We start from the raw sequence: 17290 nt of genomic DNA, 5'->3' as shown, positions 1-17290 counted from the left end.
AATCCATCTGAGAGGGAGACACAATCAGAAACAGAAGAAATGTTCTGGCAAAAAATCCCATGCTGAGATTTGCATGTTCATCATAAGAACCCAGCCCTGCAAACTGAACAGACCATAAGGTCCACTTTATGGGCCTTTCAGCCACATTGAAAGCAGAGATCGTAGCAGACTGAAGGATAGACTGGACTGTTGGGACTTGAAGCAACAAAACGGTGTCCTGGATCTCTCAGATGTGAATATGCCCCAAACCACGGCCATGATTTTACAGGGCGGTCAGTATCCAAGAACTTTGCATTTAGTAATGAAGAGCTGTATGCTACACTTGCCTCTTTAGAATGTGCATTTTGATTTGGATGTTGCTGCATAGATTTGCAGAAATCCATAGCATATTCTTTATCTCCAGTAAATCTAATTCAAAATGCTGGCACATACCATTCCAGCTGATTTTGTCCTCCTTAAATTCCTATCCATGCCTGATAAAGTAATAAAGGAACCCTGTTAAGCAGAAATTACTTAACAAAAAGACCATTTTGTTATTTAAATCCTTTTTGTTTTACTTATTACTAGAACAGCTCTAAAATGCTGATGCCCTACAATAACCATGGTTGAATGTAGAACAAGCGTATACAAAGAGGACAGAGGATTCTGCTTTAACTATTCAATGAAATGTGCAAACCAAGCGTTTTACATGTACCATGAACTATGTGCAGAAATATACGCATGAAAGTTAACACATCTGGAACTTTTTGAAACAATTCTTTAATAACTAGAAGTTGCATTTATGCTTACATTAAACATCAGAGATAATGGATCCAATCCTCCAAGTACTGCTGATGCATATCTTCCACATATTTCAAGGGGGCTTACAAGGGTGAAGAGAGAATATAAAGCGGTTGGTGGACAGGACATAGAAGCCCCACCGAAATTTATGAAGTGTGCTGCAGCTCTGCTTGGTGGATTGTGCCCAAGAATTACAACGTATGATTTCATTCACAAGGTGCTGTGATCTTCCTGTTCTAGTCAAATTCTACACTTTTACATCTTAACTGACTAGAAATGTGTAGACACATATTTGGAATGAAATCCACAAGAAGAGCTGGAAGCTTTGAAACAAATAATTAGTAGCTAGCATACATACTACACAGTAATTCAAGTATTTTTTTTTCTTTAATTCAAAGCCAAGCAAATGAAGATGCACCCCAGTAGCATATTTCAATCCCTTTGAATCAACAATTGCCAGGGGCATGAAAATCTCCTTGCATACAGCTGTTTGTGTGTGTAAGGGATGGATCCCCTTTTATATCTTTTAAAAGGGAATTATTGTATAATTTTTAGTAAAAGGCAGCAATTCCAAAAGCACTTCTTTGCAAGTAATATAATTTGAAATAAATTCAGAACTGAAGGCAAGGAATACTTGCTTTAAATTATTCCACAAATTCAGGAACACAGTGTACCAAGGAATTTGTCATAGTCATAACTATGTAGCAATTTGGTCAGTTATGAACAGCTATTAGAAGAATCTCTTTTCTGGTCTTTAAAAATAGTATACATATCTGGATATTTTAAAAGTTAAATTAATCTCAAGATATAAATACAAAGATAGATGCACTTTTCCCTCTAATTAAAAAAAAAAAGAAAAAAGAACCACTCAATAAGCTGCCAACACAGAGGGCTTTCAAATCATACTGAAGTTCAATTGTTTTGCCTTCCATCCCCTGTTAGGGCAGTGACACATAATAAAAGTTTGCTGTGCTCTTTGGAAACTTGGGCTCCTGCTAATTTGACCAACTTTACCTCCATAGTGGTGATAACTGTGCAGGTCTCTGTACTTAGAGCTCAGATTTGCTTCTATTCATTGCACAAAGTTGAAAAGTAAACAACAGTTAAGAAAAGCATCAGCTCGCCAAGGCACAGCATGAAGCGGCACAGCCTCTTTATGCCAGAAACCGGACCTGTGTTTACTAACACACGCAGTATTGTTCTCTGAGCTTGCTTGGCCTTTGTAAGAACAATCCCAGTGCTTAAAAAAATATAATAATTAGGCCCCCTGCTTCTTTTATTATGTTCTGGAAAAGTTACAAAAACATAAGAGAACACTATGTTGCCAAAGATACATTGAATGCACTGCTTATCCACAACACTGTATATTTCTTATTAAGAAGGTGTATGTGTGCTTTCAATGTGTGAAAATTTAGGGCTTCATGAATGCAAAAGGGATTGTTCTTATCACTTAAGCCAAGGCCTCCGTGTATTATTATTTCTGAATATCGTAGCAAAAACAGAGTACACGTTAACTGTTGAACTTTAACTGGCATAGAAGTTTGTAAAGACCCTATCAATATGTGGTTACAATAGCAGACACACAGTTAAGGTGAGGTCACGGTTTCCAACAACATTTACAGTGACGGAGGATAATGAAACAGAGAGATCCCTTTGGAAACCTCCAAAGCTGCTCACTGTGGAAGGGCTTTGAGTATTGCGTTCACTTCTTCTGCAACTGCTGTCAATGCAAACTCAAACTGTTCCTGTGGAGAGAACAGTCAGAATTAATACTCTGGAGCATTTCCAGGAATCTTGATGAAACATTTAGCAAAATATCCAGGACTAACTGTTCTGAACAAAAGGCAAAGAAAATGTCCTGAGATAGACGATTGAGGCAATTTATCATATTGCTTGACCGCTGCAGCTCAGAGTGACCTTAACTAGGAATAACTCAGAAGCACCACTAGTACTGCTAGTTATTAGGATAGATGCCTATGAGCAGTAATCAGTATGAAGATCTCGCCAATATGTGGAGGTAAATTGGAAAGCAAGGCATGGCAAATAGGTTTGAGACCGCATCTTTCTCTCCTACTACAAATTCCTAAGGACACATCGTTTGCTCTAAAATTCTGGAAATTAAAAAAACACAAACGGTTCCTAAGTCCACGGAATCTGCCCGACAGGGAAAAGCTGGTCCGCTGCGGAATCCACAGGTCGGATTCATAAAATCCAAACTCATTTGGTTCCGTTGTGGATTTCTCCGACATCCCTACTGATCACCTGAGACATGCCCTCTTAGTTTTAACTGTGCTACAGCACCATGTGCTCTTGATGATTTATTATGTTGTTTCTATGGTGCCATCACCCTACCTTATCCACAGAATTGTAGGGGGGGGGGGTGTCTGCTCATAACCCACCTTTTCTTCCCTCTTTTCTCTTACTACACATAATCCCTTCAGAAAAGATGGAGTAGCTGCACAAAGCATTTGCATTGGTAGCAATAGGAGCCCTCTGTCTGAATGCACCCTTTGCCATTTGTGAATTTATAGAGGTGTTACTGTTTAATTCCCAGAAGTGTATTTTAGCAGCTTACTTCCAAGGTGTACGTGGCTTTATTGACTTGGATGCAGAGCCACCACCCAGAGCCACCATCTCAGCTAGCCCACCAGTGTTCTAGGTGCACCCCCAAAGTATTCCATGTGTCAATTACTATAATACAGTATTTTATTTCTGCCATGTCTTATCTTTCTCTGCATTTACTGTTCATGTGCACAAAAGATACTCAAAGCCCACTGGCAAAAGATGGAGTGGGGCACATTCCAGATGCTTTTATTTAAATAATCCCTTTTAAATAGAAGTTCTGGGTTGGACCCAGATTTAGTCATACTAAGGGTAGTCCCACTGTAACTAATAAGACTTAAGTTAGGCATAAGTCAAAGTATGACCAGGTCCCTACTCTTGTGTTATCACTACATTTTGTGACTGTGTGTCTGTGGTAGCAGTAGTGTTCAGGGTTTTCAGGAATGGCTCAAGAGCTAGCACTAACTGGGAGATGTCTGTACCTACTGCTGCATGTTCAGTGGATGGTATGTTGAGTTGCAGTGAGTCCCTACAACCTGAGTAAAGCTCACGCAGTGTTTCCTCCCTGGCTGCCTGGTATAGCAGAAAGGAGGGCACCCTTACTTGTTAAAGTGCCTGCTGGCAACTTAAAATAGGCACCAGCTCCAGGCAAGCAGCGTGGAAACATAGCCAGGGAGGTGGGCAGGCTGAGAGACTGGTCTTGCCACCTCTGCTGCCTCCTCTCCCACTGATCAGTGAAAAGCCAGCTGATGAGCTAGGCTTCTCACTCTGAAGCCTGCCCAGAGGACACTCCCCTCTCTGCCTGAAGTAATATAGGGGAAAGGGTTTAGAGGTAAAGGCACACCACAAAGTGGAGGAACACAGCAAAGTCCTCACAAAAGGGAGAAAGGGAATCCCTTTTAAAAACACCCCAAATGTTAAAGGCTCCCCTTGCGCTATACTGTGTGCACAAGCTCTGCTTTCACATATTTTCTAAATAAAGTGTTATCCATTCCCTCCATCAAGGAAGAAGCACTTAGTTTCTGTGACTTTGGTGCTATCAATTGAGCAGGGAGAAAGAGAGAACCCAAACTGTTTTTCAGTCATAACTCCCTAACCCTTGCACCTATCTTTCTGAAATTTTGCAGCTTTCTTACTTAGTGACACCTCTATGGTATATGTTGTTTTAATACAATCTGTGCAGAAAACACAAAGGCGGAATATAAGTGAATCCTTTATTTTATTTTGAAAATATGTAAATTGTAACAGCTGAACTTGCCAACTCCCCCCCGCTGCCCGGCCTGGTGCCTTTCCTTGAAATTGTACAGGTTACTTATTTAGGGGCACCTCTACTATGTATTTGAGGGAGGGAAACAAATCCCTTCTTAGTCCCCACCCCCACCCCTCCCAACTTTAAATGCTCCTAGCCCCCCAAACTCCAAACCTATCCTGCAATTTTGCAGCTTTCTTCCCTTGGGGCACCTCTGTAATGTATACTATTTGGCATGCCCCCTCAAGCAAAGGGGATGAGCAAATCCTTTTCTGAAAACTCCTAAACTCTAAAGGGTGCTCTTGCTCAAATCTCCCTGCACCCATCTGTCTGAAATTTGGTGGGCTTCATTCCCTCAGAAGGGGCAACTATGTCTGCAAATTTCATCAAATTCTAAAAATTTAAAGGCTACTTGTACAAAAACGGCTGCACCTATTTGTCTAAACTTGTCAGGCTTAATCCACTCAGAGATTCTATTATGCTTGCAGATTTCATTCAATGATGTCAAAAAGCAAACATGTTATATTTCCTAATGATAATAGGGAGGCACAAAGCTTCAGATTTCCTGAAGTGAAGCTCTGATTCAGACCAGTTGAATTGGGCTGCTTCAAACCAAATCTTGTGGTTGGTGCACACCCCGATTAGAGATGCACTCTAATTGACATTTCTAACCCAATTTTACTGTTTAAAAATTACTGCAAGAGGCTGATTATTTGTATCCAGCTTGGAAAGGAGAACACGGTTTGCTTAAATTGAGCATATGTGCAAAATTCTCTGGAGACTGCATATTGCTGGCACATAGCCAAATATCTAAGAGTTTGCGCTACCCTTGGCACAATAAAAAATAGTTTGAGCGATTTTAACAAGGGAATGAGCAGTCAAAAGGAGAAAAGGAAGGTGAGCAAAACCTTTAATCAGTTTTTTAAACACAAATACCAGATCATAGTATCATGTCAAAGTTACTAATGGAAAAAAGCTATGCCCAGAGGCAACCCCCAAGTATATGTCACAGAATCCTAATTCTATCTCCATACCCAACCTGTGCGCTCATAAACAGGATTGCTAGAAATTTTGGATTGGATCCAGATGTAGAGTAGAACCACTGAAATAAATGAGATTTAAGTTGTTTATTAACTTGTTCCATTGATTTCAATGGGGTTACCCCAAGTATAAGTAATTCTGGATCCAACCCAGTGTCTCTTTGTCATCATGACATGAGTGTACATTTACCTACTCCATTTGTTGAAATAATCTGATGATGAGGTTTGTACATGTTCTGTCCCCCTGGTGGTAGTGGTGATGATTGTTTTTACATATGTCCAGATCATCATCAGAGTGATAAAAAGGTGATAATGGCTTGGATCTTAGCATTTATTAGCAGAGTTTTGCTCACAAAATTGGGCATTCATGCCTCCCTCTTCCCACAGTTGCCCCCTTACTATCTAAAAAAATCTGCTTTGTAGGGTTGGGAACAGAAAGGGATATGGCACAGGGGGGCACATCAAGAAGGGGGACTGGTGAAAATCTGGGAACCTCACACAAGTGAAAGTGCTTGTGCACCTTTGGATCAAAGACAATATATCTCTGGCATTATACTGTTTCTGTGGCCGGGTATTTCTGTCCACAGTGACCCTAGGGATAAATTCCTCTCTCTTAAGATTTCTAATTTATTGGAACATGTGTTTTCTTTGACATAGTCCAATGCATCATCTACTCCAGGAGTAGGCAACATTTTTTGGACCATGGTACATTTGGCAATTTGAGAAACTGTTCTGGGCACTACCAGAAGATGGGCATACTGCAGATGAATCATCGGCCTGCAGCCACCTGCCATCTTCATTTCCCAAGACTGTCTCTGAGCCACACATCTGGCCCAGAGGCATACATGGGAAAAAAAAAAGATGGGAGCAGCTAGGGAGCCTCACTTTGCCTTGAAGTAATCCCAGATGCCAGTAAGAACTTTTGTTATTTATAAACAATAAAAATAAAATTAGGAGGGGTAGGGCACCTCAGCAGGACCAAGGAAGGTGCCCGAGGATGCACTGGAGCCCACAGGCACTATGCTGCCTACTCCTGATCTATTCTGTCCTCCCTTCAACTTACTACCTAATATCCTTAATCTATGCCCCTCTTCCAATTTAGTCATGGGCACAATATTTTTAGTGAACTTGGATCACTAAACTCTGGATCACTGAACTTGGATCACAGGAACTCTGGAGGAAAGCGACCATGTTGTACTTCAGTTCTTGGTTCTAAGGGAAGCAAAAGCTGAGTGTAGTCAAATGCGTACCCTGGATTTTAGGAAGGAAAGGAAAGGTTCCTCCTGTGCAAGCGCCGAGTCATTACTGACTCCTACAGGGATGCTGCTTGTGCTGGTGTTTTCATGGCAGACTATAGCGGGGTGGTTTGCCATTGCCTTCCCCAGTCGTGACTACCTTTCCCCCAGCAAGCTGGGTACTCATTTTACCCACCTGGGAAGGATGGAAGGCTGAGTCGACCTGAGCCAGCTACCTGGGATTTTAGGAAAGCTGATTTTAATAAACTCAGAACAATGATCAGTAAGGTCCCACGACAAGTGACTCTAACGAGAAAAGGAGTCCAAGATGGGTGGGAGCTTTTAAAAAAAGGCACAATTACAAACAATTCCAACAAGAAGGAAAGGTGGGAGACAACAGAAGAAGCTAATGTGGCTTCACAAAAAGCTTAGAGATGACCTGAAAACAAAAAAGGACACATATAGGAAGTGGAAAGAAGGCCAAGTAACAAAGGAAGAGTACAGGCAGGTAGCACAGAATTGCAGGGATGGCGTCAGGAAGGCTAAAGCTGAGAACAAGCTGAGGTTACCGAGGGATGCTAAAAACAACAAAAGCTACGTGCATAGTAAAAGGCAGAGGAAAGAAATGGTGATTCAGCTATTAAATAAGGATGGCAAAATGATAACAGATGACAAAGAAAAGGCAGAGGTGCTCAATTCCTACTTTGGCTCAGTCTTCTCCCAAAAGAGGGTCTATGACCCCCCTGGCAAAGGCGAAGTACAGGCTGAAGGGGCAGGATTGCAGCTTGAGATTGATAGGCATATGGTCAAAGAACACCTAATTACTTTGAAGGAGTTCAAATCTCCAGGGCCAGATGAACTGCATCCTAGAGTAATAAAGGAACTGGCAGAAGAACTCTCAGAACTGCTGTCTATTCTCTTTGAGAAATCATGGAGGACGGGGGAAGTGCCAGATGACTGGAGGAGGGCTAATGTGGTCCCTATCTTCAAAAAGGGTAAAAAGGAGGAACCTGGTTACTACAGACCAGTCAGTCTGACATCAATCCCTGGGAAAATTCTGGAACAGATGATAAAGCAATCCATCTGGAAGCACCTTGACAACAATGCAGTGATTACTCGAAGCCAACATGGATTTGTCAAGAACAAATCCTGCCAGACGAATGTGATCTCATTTCTTGATCAAGTAACCTCCCTTGTGGACCATGGGAATGCTGTGGACATAATATACCTCGACTTCAGCAAAGCTTTCGACAAAGTGCCCCATGATATCCTGATGAGCAAACTCGCTCAAAGTGGACTAGACGAAACAACGATCCAGTGGATCCACAGTTAGCTACTGAATCGGACTCAAAGAGTGCTTATCAATGAGACCTTCTCAAACTGGGGAGAGGTATCGAGCGGGGTACCGCAGGGCTGAGTCCTGGGCCCAGTGCTCTTCAACATTTTTATTAATGACTTGGAGGAGGAGGTGCAGGGAATGCTGATCAAATTTGCAGATGATACAAAATTGGGCGGGATAGCTAATACTTTGGAAGACAGAAACAACATTCAAAGTGATCTGGATAGACTGGAGTGCTGGGCAGAAAACAACAGAATGACATTTAATAGGGATAAATGCCAAGTTCTGCACCTAGGAAAAAGAAACCAAATGCAGTTACAAGATGGGGGATGCGTGGCTCAACAACACTACAAGTGAGAAGGATCTTGGAATTGTTGTCGATCACAAGCTGAATATGAGCCAACAGTGTGATGTGGCTGCAAAAAAGGCAACTGCTATTTTGGGATGCATTAATAGAAGCATAGCTTCCAAATCATGTGAAGTACTAGTTCCCCTCTACTTAGCACTGATTAGGCCTCATCTGGAGTACTGTGTCCAGTTCTGGGCACCACACTTTAAGAAGGATGCAGACAAACTGGAGAGGGTTCAGAGGAGGGCAACAAAGATGATCAGGGGACTGGAAACAAAGCCCTATGAGGAGAGACTGAAAGAACTGGGCATGTTTAGCCTTGAGAAGAGAAGACTGAGGGGCGATATGATCGCGCTCTTCAAGTACTTGAAAGGTTGTCACAGAGAGGAAGGCCAGGATCTCTTCTCGATCATCCCAGAGTGCAGGATACGGAATAATGGGCTCATGTTACAGGAAGCCAGATTCCGGCTGAACATCAGGAAAAACTTCCTGACTGTTAGAGCAATACGACAATGGAACCAATTCCCTAGGGAGGCAGTGGGCTCTCCTACACTGGAGGCGTTCAAGATGAGGCTGGACATCCATCTGTCAGGGATGCTCTGCCTTGGATTCCTGCATTGAGCAGGGGGTTGGACTGGACAGCCTTGTAGGCCCCTTCCAACCCTATTATTCTATGATATGATTCTATAAGTTTGAAATAACCTTTGAAATCTTCCAAGATTAAGAAAGGCTTTTCTTTTAAGCATATGTTTCCTTTAGTCATCAAAAGATTGCTGTCTTTTATACTTTTCAATGCAGGTCAACAGTAAGACATTTTACAGAGCAAACACCAAAGAATGTACTGTTTCTTTTGGAACAACAACTATAATGAAAAGACTTGCAGCCCACTGAGTTCCAATGGGGCTTACTTCCAGATAACTGTGTGTATGCGTATGTGTATATCTATACCTACTACACACACAGGAGTAAGAGCCCCATTGAACTTAGTGGACCTTACCCCTGAGGAGACATTATAGGATTATTTAAAACCCAAGTACTGACAGTACCTTTGTCTGGACCATGCCAGGTCTCTGGTCTCTCAAGTGCTCCAGAGTAGCAGCAATATCAATTTCTTTAGCACCTGCAAAAAATAAAATAAAATAATCTCCAATTCAGCTGAGTTCAAAGCAATGATAATGTGTGCTGCATCTGTCAGTCTTCTACTATTGGATTCCCTTTGGGCTATCAGCTCAGTTGAAAATTATACAGACATCTCTCAGCAGACCTGGCAGGCTCCTCTAAAATTGGCATCCAGATAAGGATGGAGGGAAAGAAAAGCCAAGGGTAGCTTTGATTAACATTAGTTATTTAAAAAAAAAATCAGAAAGAATTCTTAAAAGATGTCTCTATTAATACTGACACATGGCAAAATGTATTTATTGTCATCTAAGAACTCAGGGTTTCAAACTCATTTGTAAGATGTTGTTATTCTTATACTTGATATACTATACATATGAATATTTCAGTTTTCAATTTTCATTTCACTGACATATGTATAAATTTAGATGATTCTTCAGTGGTGATCTCTACATTTAAAGCTATTGGTTTAAAATACCCCATTCACTGTATTTTAGCTTGTTGCACAGTTTCTATGTGGCACGTTCCTTGTGTGACTTTTCAAAACACCATGTAGTTATAGATAATCACAGGGAGAGAGAACATGGTGTTAATCCGACTTTTAGTGTCAAGTAACTAGTACTTTAAACTAGTACTAGTTTAGTACTAGTACTAAACTAAAGTACTAGTACTCTAGGGGTACACCGTCTTCTCTTCCTGCAGGTCTGCAATACCCTATGGCCTCTGGGATGCCATTCCAGGGACCATAGGATTGCATCCTTAGCTCAGTTGTTGCCAGGATTAACTAGGATAGCTCAAACTATGCTATCCTGAACTTCCTAGTAGAAGGGTGGGATACAAAATAATGTAACCTTATAAGTTCTCAGAAGGGATGAGATATAATTTTTCCAAATGCCACCAAACACAGTTATAGATACCTTGGAATGGGAGGACAATGTGAGTGAACATGGCAAAATGCAAGGATACTGGTGCCCTTAGACATTATATCAGTGGTGTTGAAGCTGTTCAGCCACTGGTTCATCCCATACTACTACTGTAACACTTAAAGGGCTGGCACCACATGAGTAGGGCCAGTTGCAGAGGTTCTTTCCACCCAGTAAGTTGTGTGGGAACAGCCTGTGTGACCAGATCCTTCCATATGGTGCTAGGCTTTTAATAATGGAAGCAGCAACATGAGATGAACCTAGGTCTGAGAGCATCTCTACACCAGCCTAAAATCCTGTATTTAAAATAGGGCTTTCTGCTTCTTTTAAATGCAGGATCACAACGGACTCCCTTTACGCGTACTTCTCCTTTCCCCCTCCTTCTCCCCTTTGTCTGAGTCTTCCGTATGTTTCATTGATCTAGCTCCTCTTCTTGCGGCTTTTCCTTTTTCACAGAGGGAACTCAGGCAGAACGCAAGTGGGGTAATTTGATACCTCATTATCTCTGATCTATTTAAACATGGAAGAAAGGTCATTTAGTACAGGAGGTGCCCCGCACAGGAGGTGCCCCGCAGGTTGACAGCGTCATCTGAAGGGCCTGCAAACTTCCATGGGTGAACAATAGCAGGATAACGGCTACTTGTGAAGAAGCCCTGAGAGGCTTCCATGCAATATCCATAACAAAAGAAGCTAATCATTAAACACTTTTTGTTCCTTTTCTTGACATATAAAGATCACAATGAAATTAATGGCAGTAGAAAAGGCCCAGTGAGTTACCTACTGTTCAGGTTACATTAAGGTTACCAATTTCACTTTCAACGTAATTGTCAAATGTAGCAGCAGAGAGAAGACCTAGCAGATGTGGTGCTGGTCTTCGAAGACCTGGATTTCAATTAATTCCCAGCTCAGAGACAGATCTTCCCATGTTACCTTGAGGCACTTGTTTAATCTGCATTTCAGACAGCTGCACAGCAACAGTCCTAGGTGGGACCAACCAAACAAGCTCTACTCTCAACATCACAAGTTTTAGCTCAAGAATTTCTTAGCTTCTGGTGCACTTCCATTTAAAAAACAAACAAACTAAAAGTTTTAAAAGAGTTTCTGATTAGTCTTATTGATCTCGACGAATTTATGCCTTATCCATTTCCAAAGCAAGATCAGATAATAAACCAAAATTATTGATAATCTACCAGGTTCAAATATTTGTTACCCATCCTCCATTGAGCTTGTAGTAAAGTACATGGAATTATTCTCCTGCACAACATTCCTCTAAACGGGAGGCAAGTTATGCCGAGAGATAGTGATGGTTCCACCCAGAAACTCCATGTTCGAGATGGGAATTGAAACTAAGCCACCCTGGTCCACTTTCAGCACTATGTCTACTACACACAACACTGGCAGTCTCATTATCTTTAAACCATCTTTATGCAGTCTTATTTTTAACATAAACACATCAAAGCTTGCTCAGTTTGCGAAAGCTCCATGTGCTGTATTTTGTTTTCACATGCATTTGCCCTATTTTACCCCATTGTATTACACTGCAATCAGAGTTAAAAAAAAAAGAGCTGAGATAAGAGGTTTTTTTTAAACTGACTCTCCTGTTGAACTCACTGACAACCTAATGTTCCAGCCATAAGGCTTTCTTCAACAGCAAATAAGCTTTAAAAAAAGGATTAAAAGTATTATATATCAAAAGTAGACTGCAGGAAAACAGGAATATACCTGTGCTGCATAGTGGGATGGGGGAGGAAGGAAAGGTAGGGACAAACCATAAACCATTGCAAGAGGCTTCTCTTGTGTTGAAGGCTCACTGCGAAAATTGGTGTAGATGCATTAAGCTGGAGTTCATTCCCCCTCACTTTAACAGCGAACCTTCAAACACAGAGGAGAAAAATATTCTCCCCACTACAATGGGAGAGCATAGCTCCATTGATAGGTAGCTTTTGTTTCTATGCTGCCTTTCTGAAGCCAAACAGGGCGGTTTATAGAAAATTCAGAAAATGAAAACTAACCAGATAAAAACATTGACCAGAATCCAATGCTGCCCATCCACTAGAGGAGCTGGCTGCTGATTCTGGTCCGTGCGTGGCCAGCCCTGGCAATTCCGGTCCACAAACAGCCCCCACCACTTGGGAATGACAGCTTAGTGTTTCCGGAGGCAAGCCCCGAAATGAACACAATTGCTTGTTTCTGGAAGGGGGCAGGTCAGTGGTGCTCCCTTATGTGAGTTCCACCGAACTGCCCCCTTCCAGAAACCAGCATTCCCACTCATTTCAGTTTGCCTCCAGAAGTGGTAAGTCGTTGTTCCACAAGCAATAGGGGCCACTTGCAGACCAGAACTGGCCGGCCTGGCCATGTGTGCAAGGGCAGCATTGGATCCTACCCATTGTAAAACCTTAAAAACATAACAATTATAAAAGCCTAGTTAAAAAGATGTGTCTTGACCCCCTTCCTGAACACAGAGAGAGTAGGGACCAGTCACAACTCCAAAAGGAGCACGCTCCAGAGTTTGGGAGCAACAACATAGAAAGCCCTTTCCTTGTCACAAAATATGAATGTAACATGTATTGTTGAAAAGAATTCACTGTATTTCATAGGACTGCTATTGATAGTGATCTGTGTATGCTAACTGTAAGTATAGCGTGATTAGCTGTATATGCTCTAAGCTAGCCTTAAGTGCAAAAATGTGTTCTTGGAACTTGGGCAAATTTTTTTGCCACAGGTGGGTTGGTTAATTCTTAGAAGGAAAATGCTCATTCCCCTTCATGGATCACTGCCTTGTTGTGGCGAAGGGGCTTGCGTAACTCAGTGAAGCCATAAGCTATGCCGTGCAGGGCCACCCAAGACGGACAGGTCATGGCGGAGAGTTTTGACAAAATGTGGTCCACTGGAGAAGGAAATGGCAACCCACTCCAGTATTCTTGCCAAGAAAACCCCATGGAACGTATCACAAGGCTAAAAGTTATGACGCTGGAAGATGAGCCCCTCAGGTCGGAAGGTGTCCAATATACTACTGGGGAAGAGCAGAGGGCATTTCCAAGTAGCGCCAGAAAGAGTGAAGTGGCTGGGCCAAAGCCAAAAGGACACTCAGCTGTGGATGTGCCTGGTGGTGAAAAGAAAATCCGATGCTGTAAAGAACAATATTGTTTAGGAACCTTGGAATGTAAGATCAGTGAATCAAGGTAAGCTGGAGGTGGTCAAACATGAGATGGCAAGATTGAACATCAACATCTTGGGAATCAGCGAACTAAAATGGACAAACATGGGCGAATTTAATTCAAGTGACCATTATATCTACTACTGTGGGCAAGAACTCTTAGAAGAAATGGAGTAGCACTCACAGTCAACAAAAGGGTGGGAAAAGCAGTACTGGGGTACAATCTCAAAAATGATAGAATGATCTCAGAACGAATCCAAGGCAAACCATTCAACATCACAGTAATTCAAGTCTATGCCCCAACCACTGAGGCTGAAGAAGCTGAGGTTGATCAGTTCTATGAAGACCTACAACACCTTCTAGAACTAACACCAAAAAAAGATGTCCTCTTCATCATAGGAGATTGGAATGCTAAAGTAGGAAGTCAAGAAATCATGGGGATAACAGGCAAGCATGGCCTTGGTGTACAAAATGAAGCAGGACAAAGGCTAATAGAGTTTTGCCAAGAGAACACGCTGATCATAGCAAACACTCTTTTCCAACAGCACAAGAGGCGACTCTACACATGGACATCACCAGATGGTCAATATCGAAATCAGATTATGTCCTTTGCAGCCAAAGATGGAGAAGCTCTATACAGTCAGTAAAAACAAGACCTGGAGCTGACTGTGGCTCAGTTCATGAGCTTCTTATTGCAAAATTTTGGCTTAACTTGAAGAACGTAGGGAAAACCACTAAACCATTCAGGTATGACCTAAATCATATCCCTTATGAAGATAGACAGCGTGCCTGAGGAACTATGGACTGAGGTCCGTAACATTGTTCAGGAGGCAGCAGTTAAATCCATCCCAAAGAAAAAGAAATGCAAGAAAGCCAAGTGGCTGTCTGATGAGGCTTTACAAGTAGCTGAGAAAAGAAGGGAAGCGAAAAGCAAGAGAGAAAGGGGAAGATATATCCAACTGAATGCAGAGTTGCAGAGAATAGCAAGGAGAGACAAGAAGGCCTTCTTAAATGAACAATGCAAAGAAATGTAGGAAAACAATAGAATGGGAAAGACTAGAGGTCTTTCCAAGAAAATTGGAGATATCAAGGGAACGTTTTGTGCAAAGACGGGCATGATAAAGGACAAAGAAGGCAGGGACCTAACAGAAGCAGATAAGATTAAGAAGAGGTGGCAAGAATACACAGAAGAACTATACAGGAAAGATCTTAAATGTCCCTGATAGCTATGATAGTGTGGTCACTGAACATGAGCCGGACATCCTAGAGAGTGAAGTCAAGTGGGCCTTAGGAAGCATTATTAACAACAAAGCTAGTGGAGATGACAGTATTCCAGCTGCGCTATTTAAAATCCTAAAAGATGATGCTGTTAAAGTGCTGCATTCAATATGTCAACAAATTTGGAACACTCAACAGTGGCCACAAGACTGGAAAAGGTCAGTTTACATTCCAATTCCAAAGAAGGGCAATGCCAAAGAGTGTTCAAACTACTGTACAATTGTGCTCATTTCACATGCCAGCAAGGTTATGCTCAAAATCCTACAAGCTAGGCTTCAGCAGTATGTGAACCAAGAATTACCGGAAGTACAAGCTGGGTTTCGAAGAGGAAGAGGAGCTAGAGATCAAATCGCCAACATTCGATGGATCATGGAGAAAGCAAGAGAATTCCAGAAAAGCGTCTATTTCTGCTTCATTGACTATGCTAAAGCCTTTGATTGTGTGGATCACAACAAACTCTGGCAAATTCTTAAAGAGATGGGAGCACCAGACCACCTTACCTGTCTCCTGAGAAACCTGTACAAGGGTCAAGAAGCAACAGTAAGAACCGGACATGGAACAACCGATTGGTTCAAAATTGGGAAAGGAGTACGACAAGGCTGCATATTGTCGCCCTGCTTATTTAACTTATATGCAGAGTATATCATGAGAAGTGCCGGGTTAGATGAATCACAGGTCGGAATTAAGATTGCCGGGAGAATTATCAACAACCTCAGATACGCAGACGATACCACCCTAATGGCAGAAAGCGAAGAGGATCTAAAGAGCCCCTTGTTCAAGGTGAAAGTGGAGAGTGCAAAAGCTGGTTTGAAACTCAACATTAAAAAAACGAAGATCATGGCATCTGGCCCCATCACTTCCTGGCATATGGAAGGGGAAGAAATGGAAGCAGTGACAGATTTTATTTTCTTGGGCTCCAAGATCACCGCAGACGGTGACTGTAGCCATGAAATTAAAAGACGCTTGCTCCTTAGGAGGAAAGCTATGGCAAACCTAGACCACATAGTAAGAAGCAGAGACATCCCCTTGCCGACAAAGGTTCGTATAATCAAAGCTATGGTTTTCCCAGTAGCAACGTATGGCTGTGAGAGCTGGACTATAAGGAAGGCTGAGCGCCGAAGAATTGATGCTTTCGAACTGTGGTGCTGGAGAAGACTCTTACGAGTCCCCTGGACTGCAAGGAGGTCAAATCAATCAGTCCTAAAGGAAATCAACCCTGAGTGCTCATTGGAAGGACAGGTATTGAAGCTGAAGCTCAAATATTCTGGCCACCTAATGCGAAGAGAAAACTCCCTGGAAAAGACGCTGATGCTGGGAAAGATTGAAGGCAAAAGGAGAAGGGGACGGCAGAGGATGAGATGGCTAGATAGCATCACCGATGCAATGAATATGAACTTGAGCACACTGTGGGAGAGAGCGGAGGACAGGAAGGCCTGGCGTGCTATGGTCCATGGGGTCACGAAGAGTTGGACACAACTTAACGACTGAACAACAACAACAAAATGCTCATTACTTCATGAGGAGATGGACCTTTGCAAAGGGTGCTTCTGAAGTCAGCGGTAAGCCTGGCTGCATTATGGAGAGGTCATCCTGAGGTCATGAGTAGGAGCTATGGCTGAGTCCAAAAAGTCAAGGTGCACAGATGTGTGTTAAAAGAACAAGACCTATTGCTAGGTAGAATGTTATAAGTGGTAAGATTTTAACATGGCTGACCAGACAGCCAGGGAGAACAAGAAGCCTACTAAACATGATCACCTAAGCTCTGCCAACCATGCCTGCCAAGTACGTAACTAGAAGGTCTTAATGATGACTGCTTCATTGGTTAAGAGGAATAGAACTTTAATTTTACTAAGAAATGTGCTAGCCACTATTTCTGTTCTGCTTCTAATCATCGTAATTACATTGTATGCGTTTTAGTTGTTTCATCATTGCAACGGTTTGTTATTCTCTAATACTGTTTGAGCAGTAAATATATATTTTGTGGTACCACATTATTTTATTTGGCTTTCGGGATGTTTTAGGGACCACAGCCCATATAAATTGCTTCTTGAAGCCCAGAACACTCAGCTGAGATTTATAAATGTTTTGTGACTGGGGGTCTACCCATACAGCCACTGTTTTCTCTCTTGTTCAAGTGAGTCACAGACACACCTGTTCAGCTAAGAGAAACAAGCTAGTTGGATGGAACGGGAATACTTTGCCCTTCTCATCCCACATGCTCAACAAGTGTGCCTCTGCAAGAAAGAGTCTTTTCAAAAGTGA

The 17290-nt window shown here is 42.1% G+C and overlaps 1 protein-coding gene across 3 annotated transcripts in view; it reads right to left on the bottom strand.

Annotated features, from left to right (window-relative positions):
- Window positions 1-738: 738 nt before the first annotated feature.
- PTPRN2 (protein tyrosine phosphatase receptor type N2) overlaps window positions 739-17290 on the bottom strand; it is a 1142627-nt gene continuing 1126075 nt past the window's right edge. For all 3 annotated transcript variants that reach the window (XM_084859285.1, XM_084859286.1, XM_084859287.1), the window contains 2 exons: window positions 9601-9674; window positions 739-2525 (listed from right to left, as the gene is read on the bottom strand). In XM_084859285.1, the coding sequence (XP_084715411.1) occupies window positions 2454-2525; window positions 9601-9674 (146 nt within the window). In that variant the 3' untranslated portion in view covers window positions 739-2453. The remainder of the gene's footprint in view (window positions 2526-9600; window positions 9675-17290) is intronic.

Source organism: Heloderma suspectum, chromosome 5 (assembly GCF_057233095.1).
Source record: "Heloderma suspectum isolate Gila_16-S chromosome 5, 16-S_ref, whole genome shotgun sequence".
NCBI classification, from domain to species: domain Eukaryota; kingdom Metazoa; phylum Chordata; class Lepidosauria; order Squamata; family Helodermatidae; genus Heloderma; species Heloderma suspectum.
Note: the sequence above shows the minus strand (reverse complement) of the source record. Positions and strands in the feature narration are given on the sequence as shown.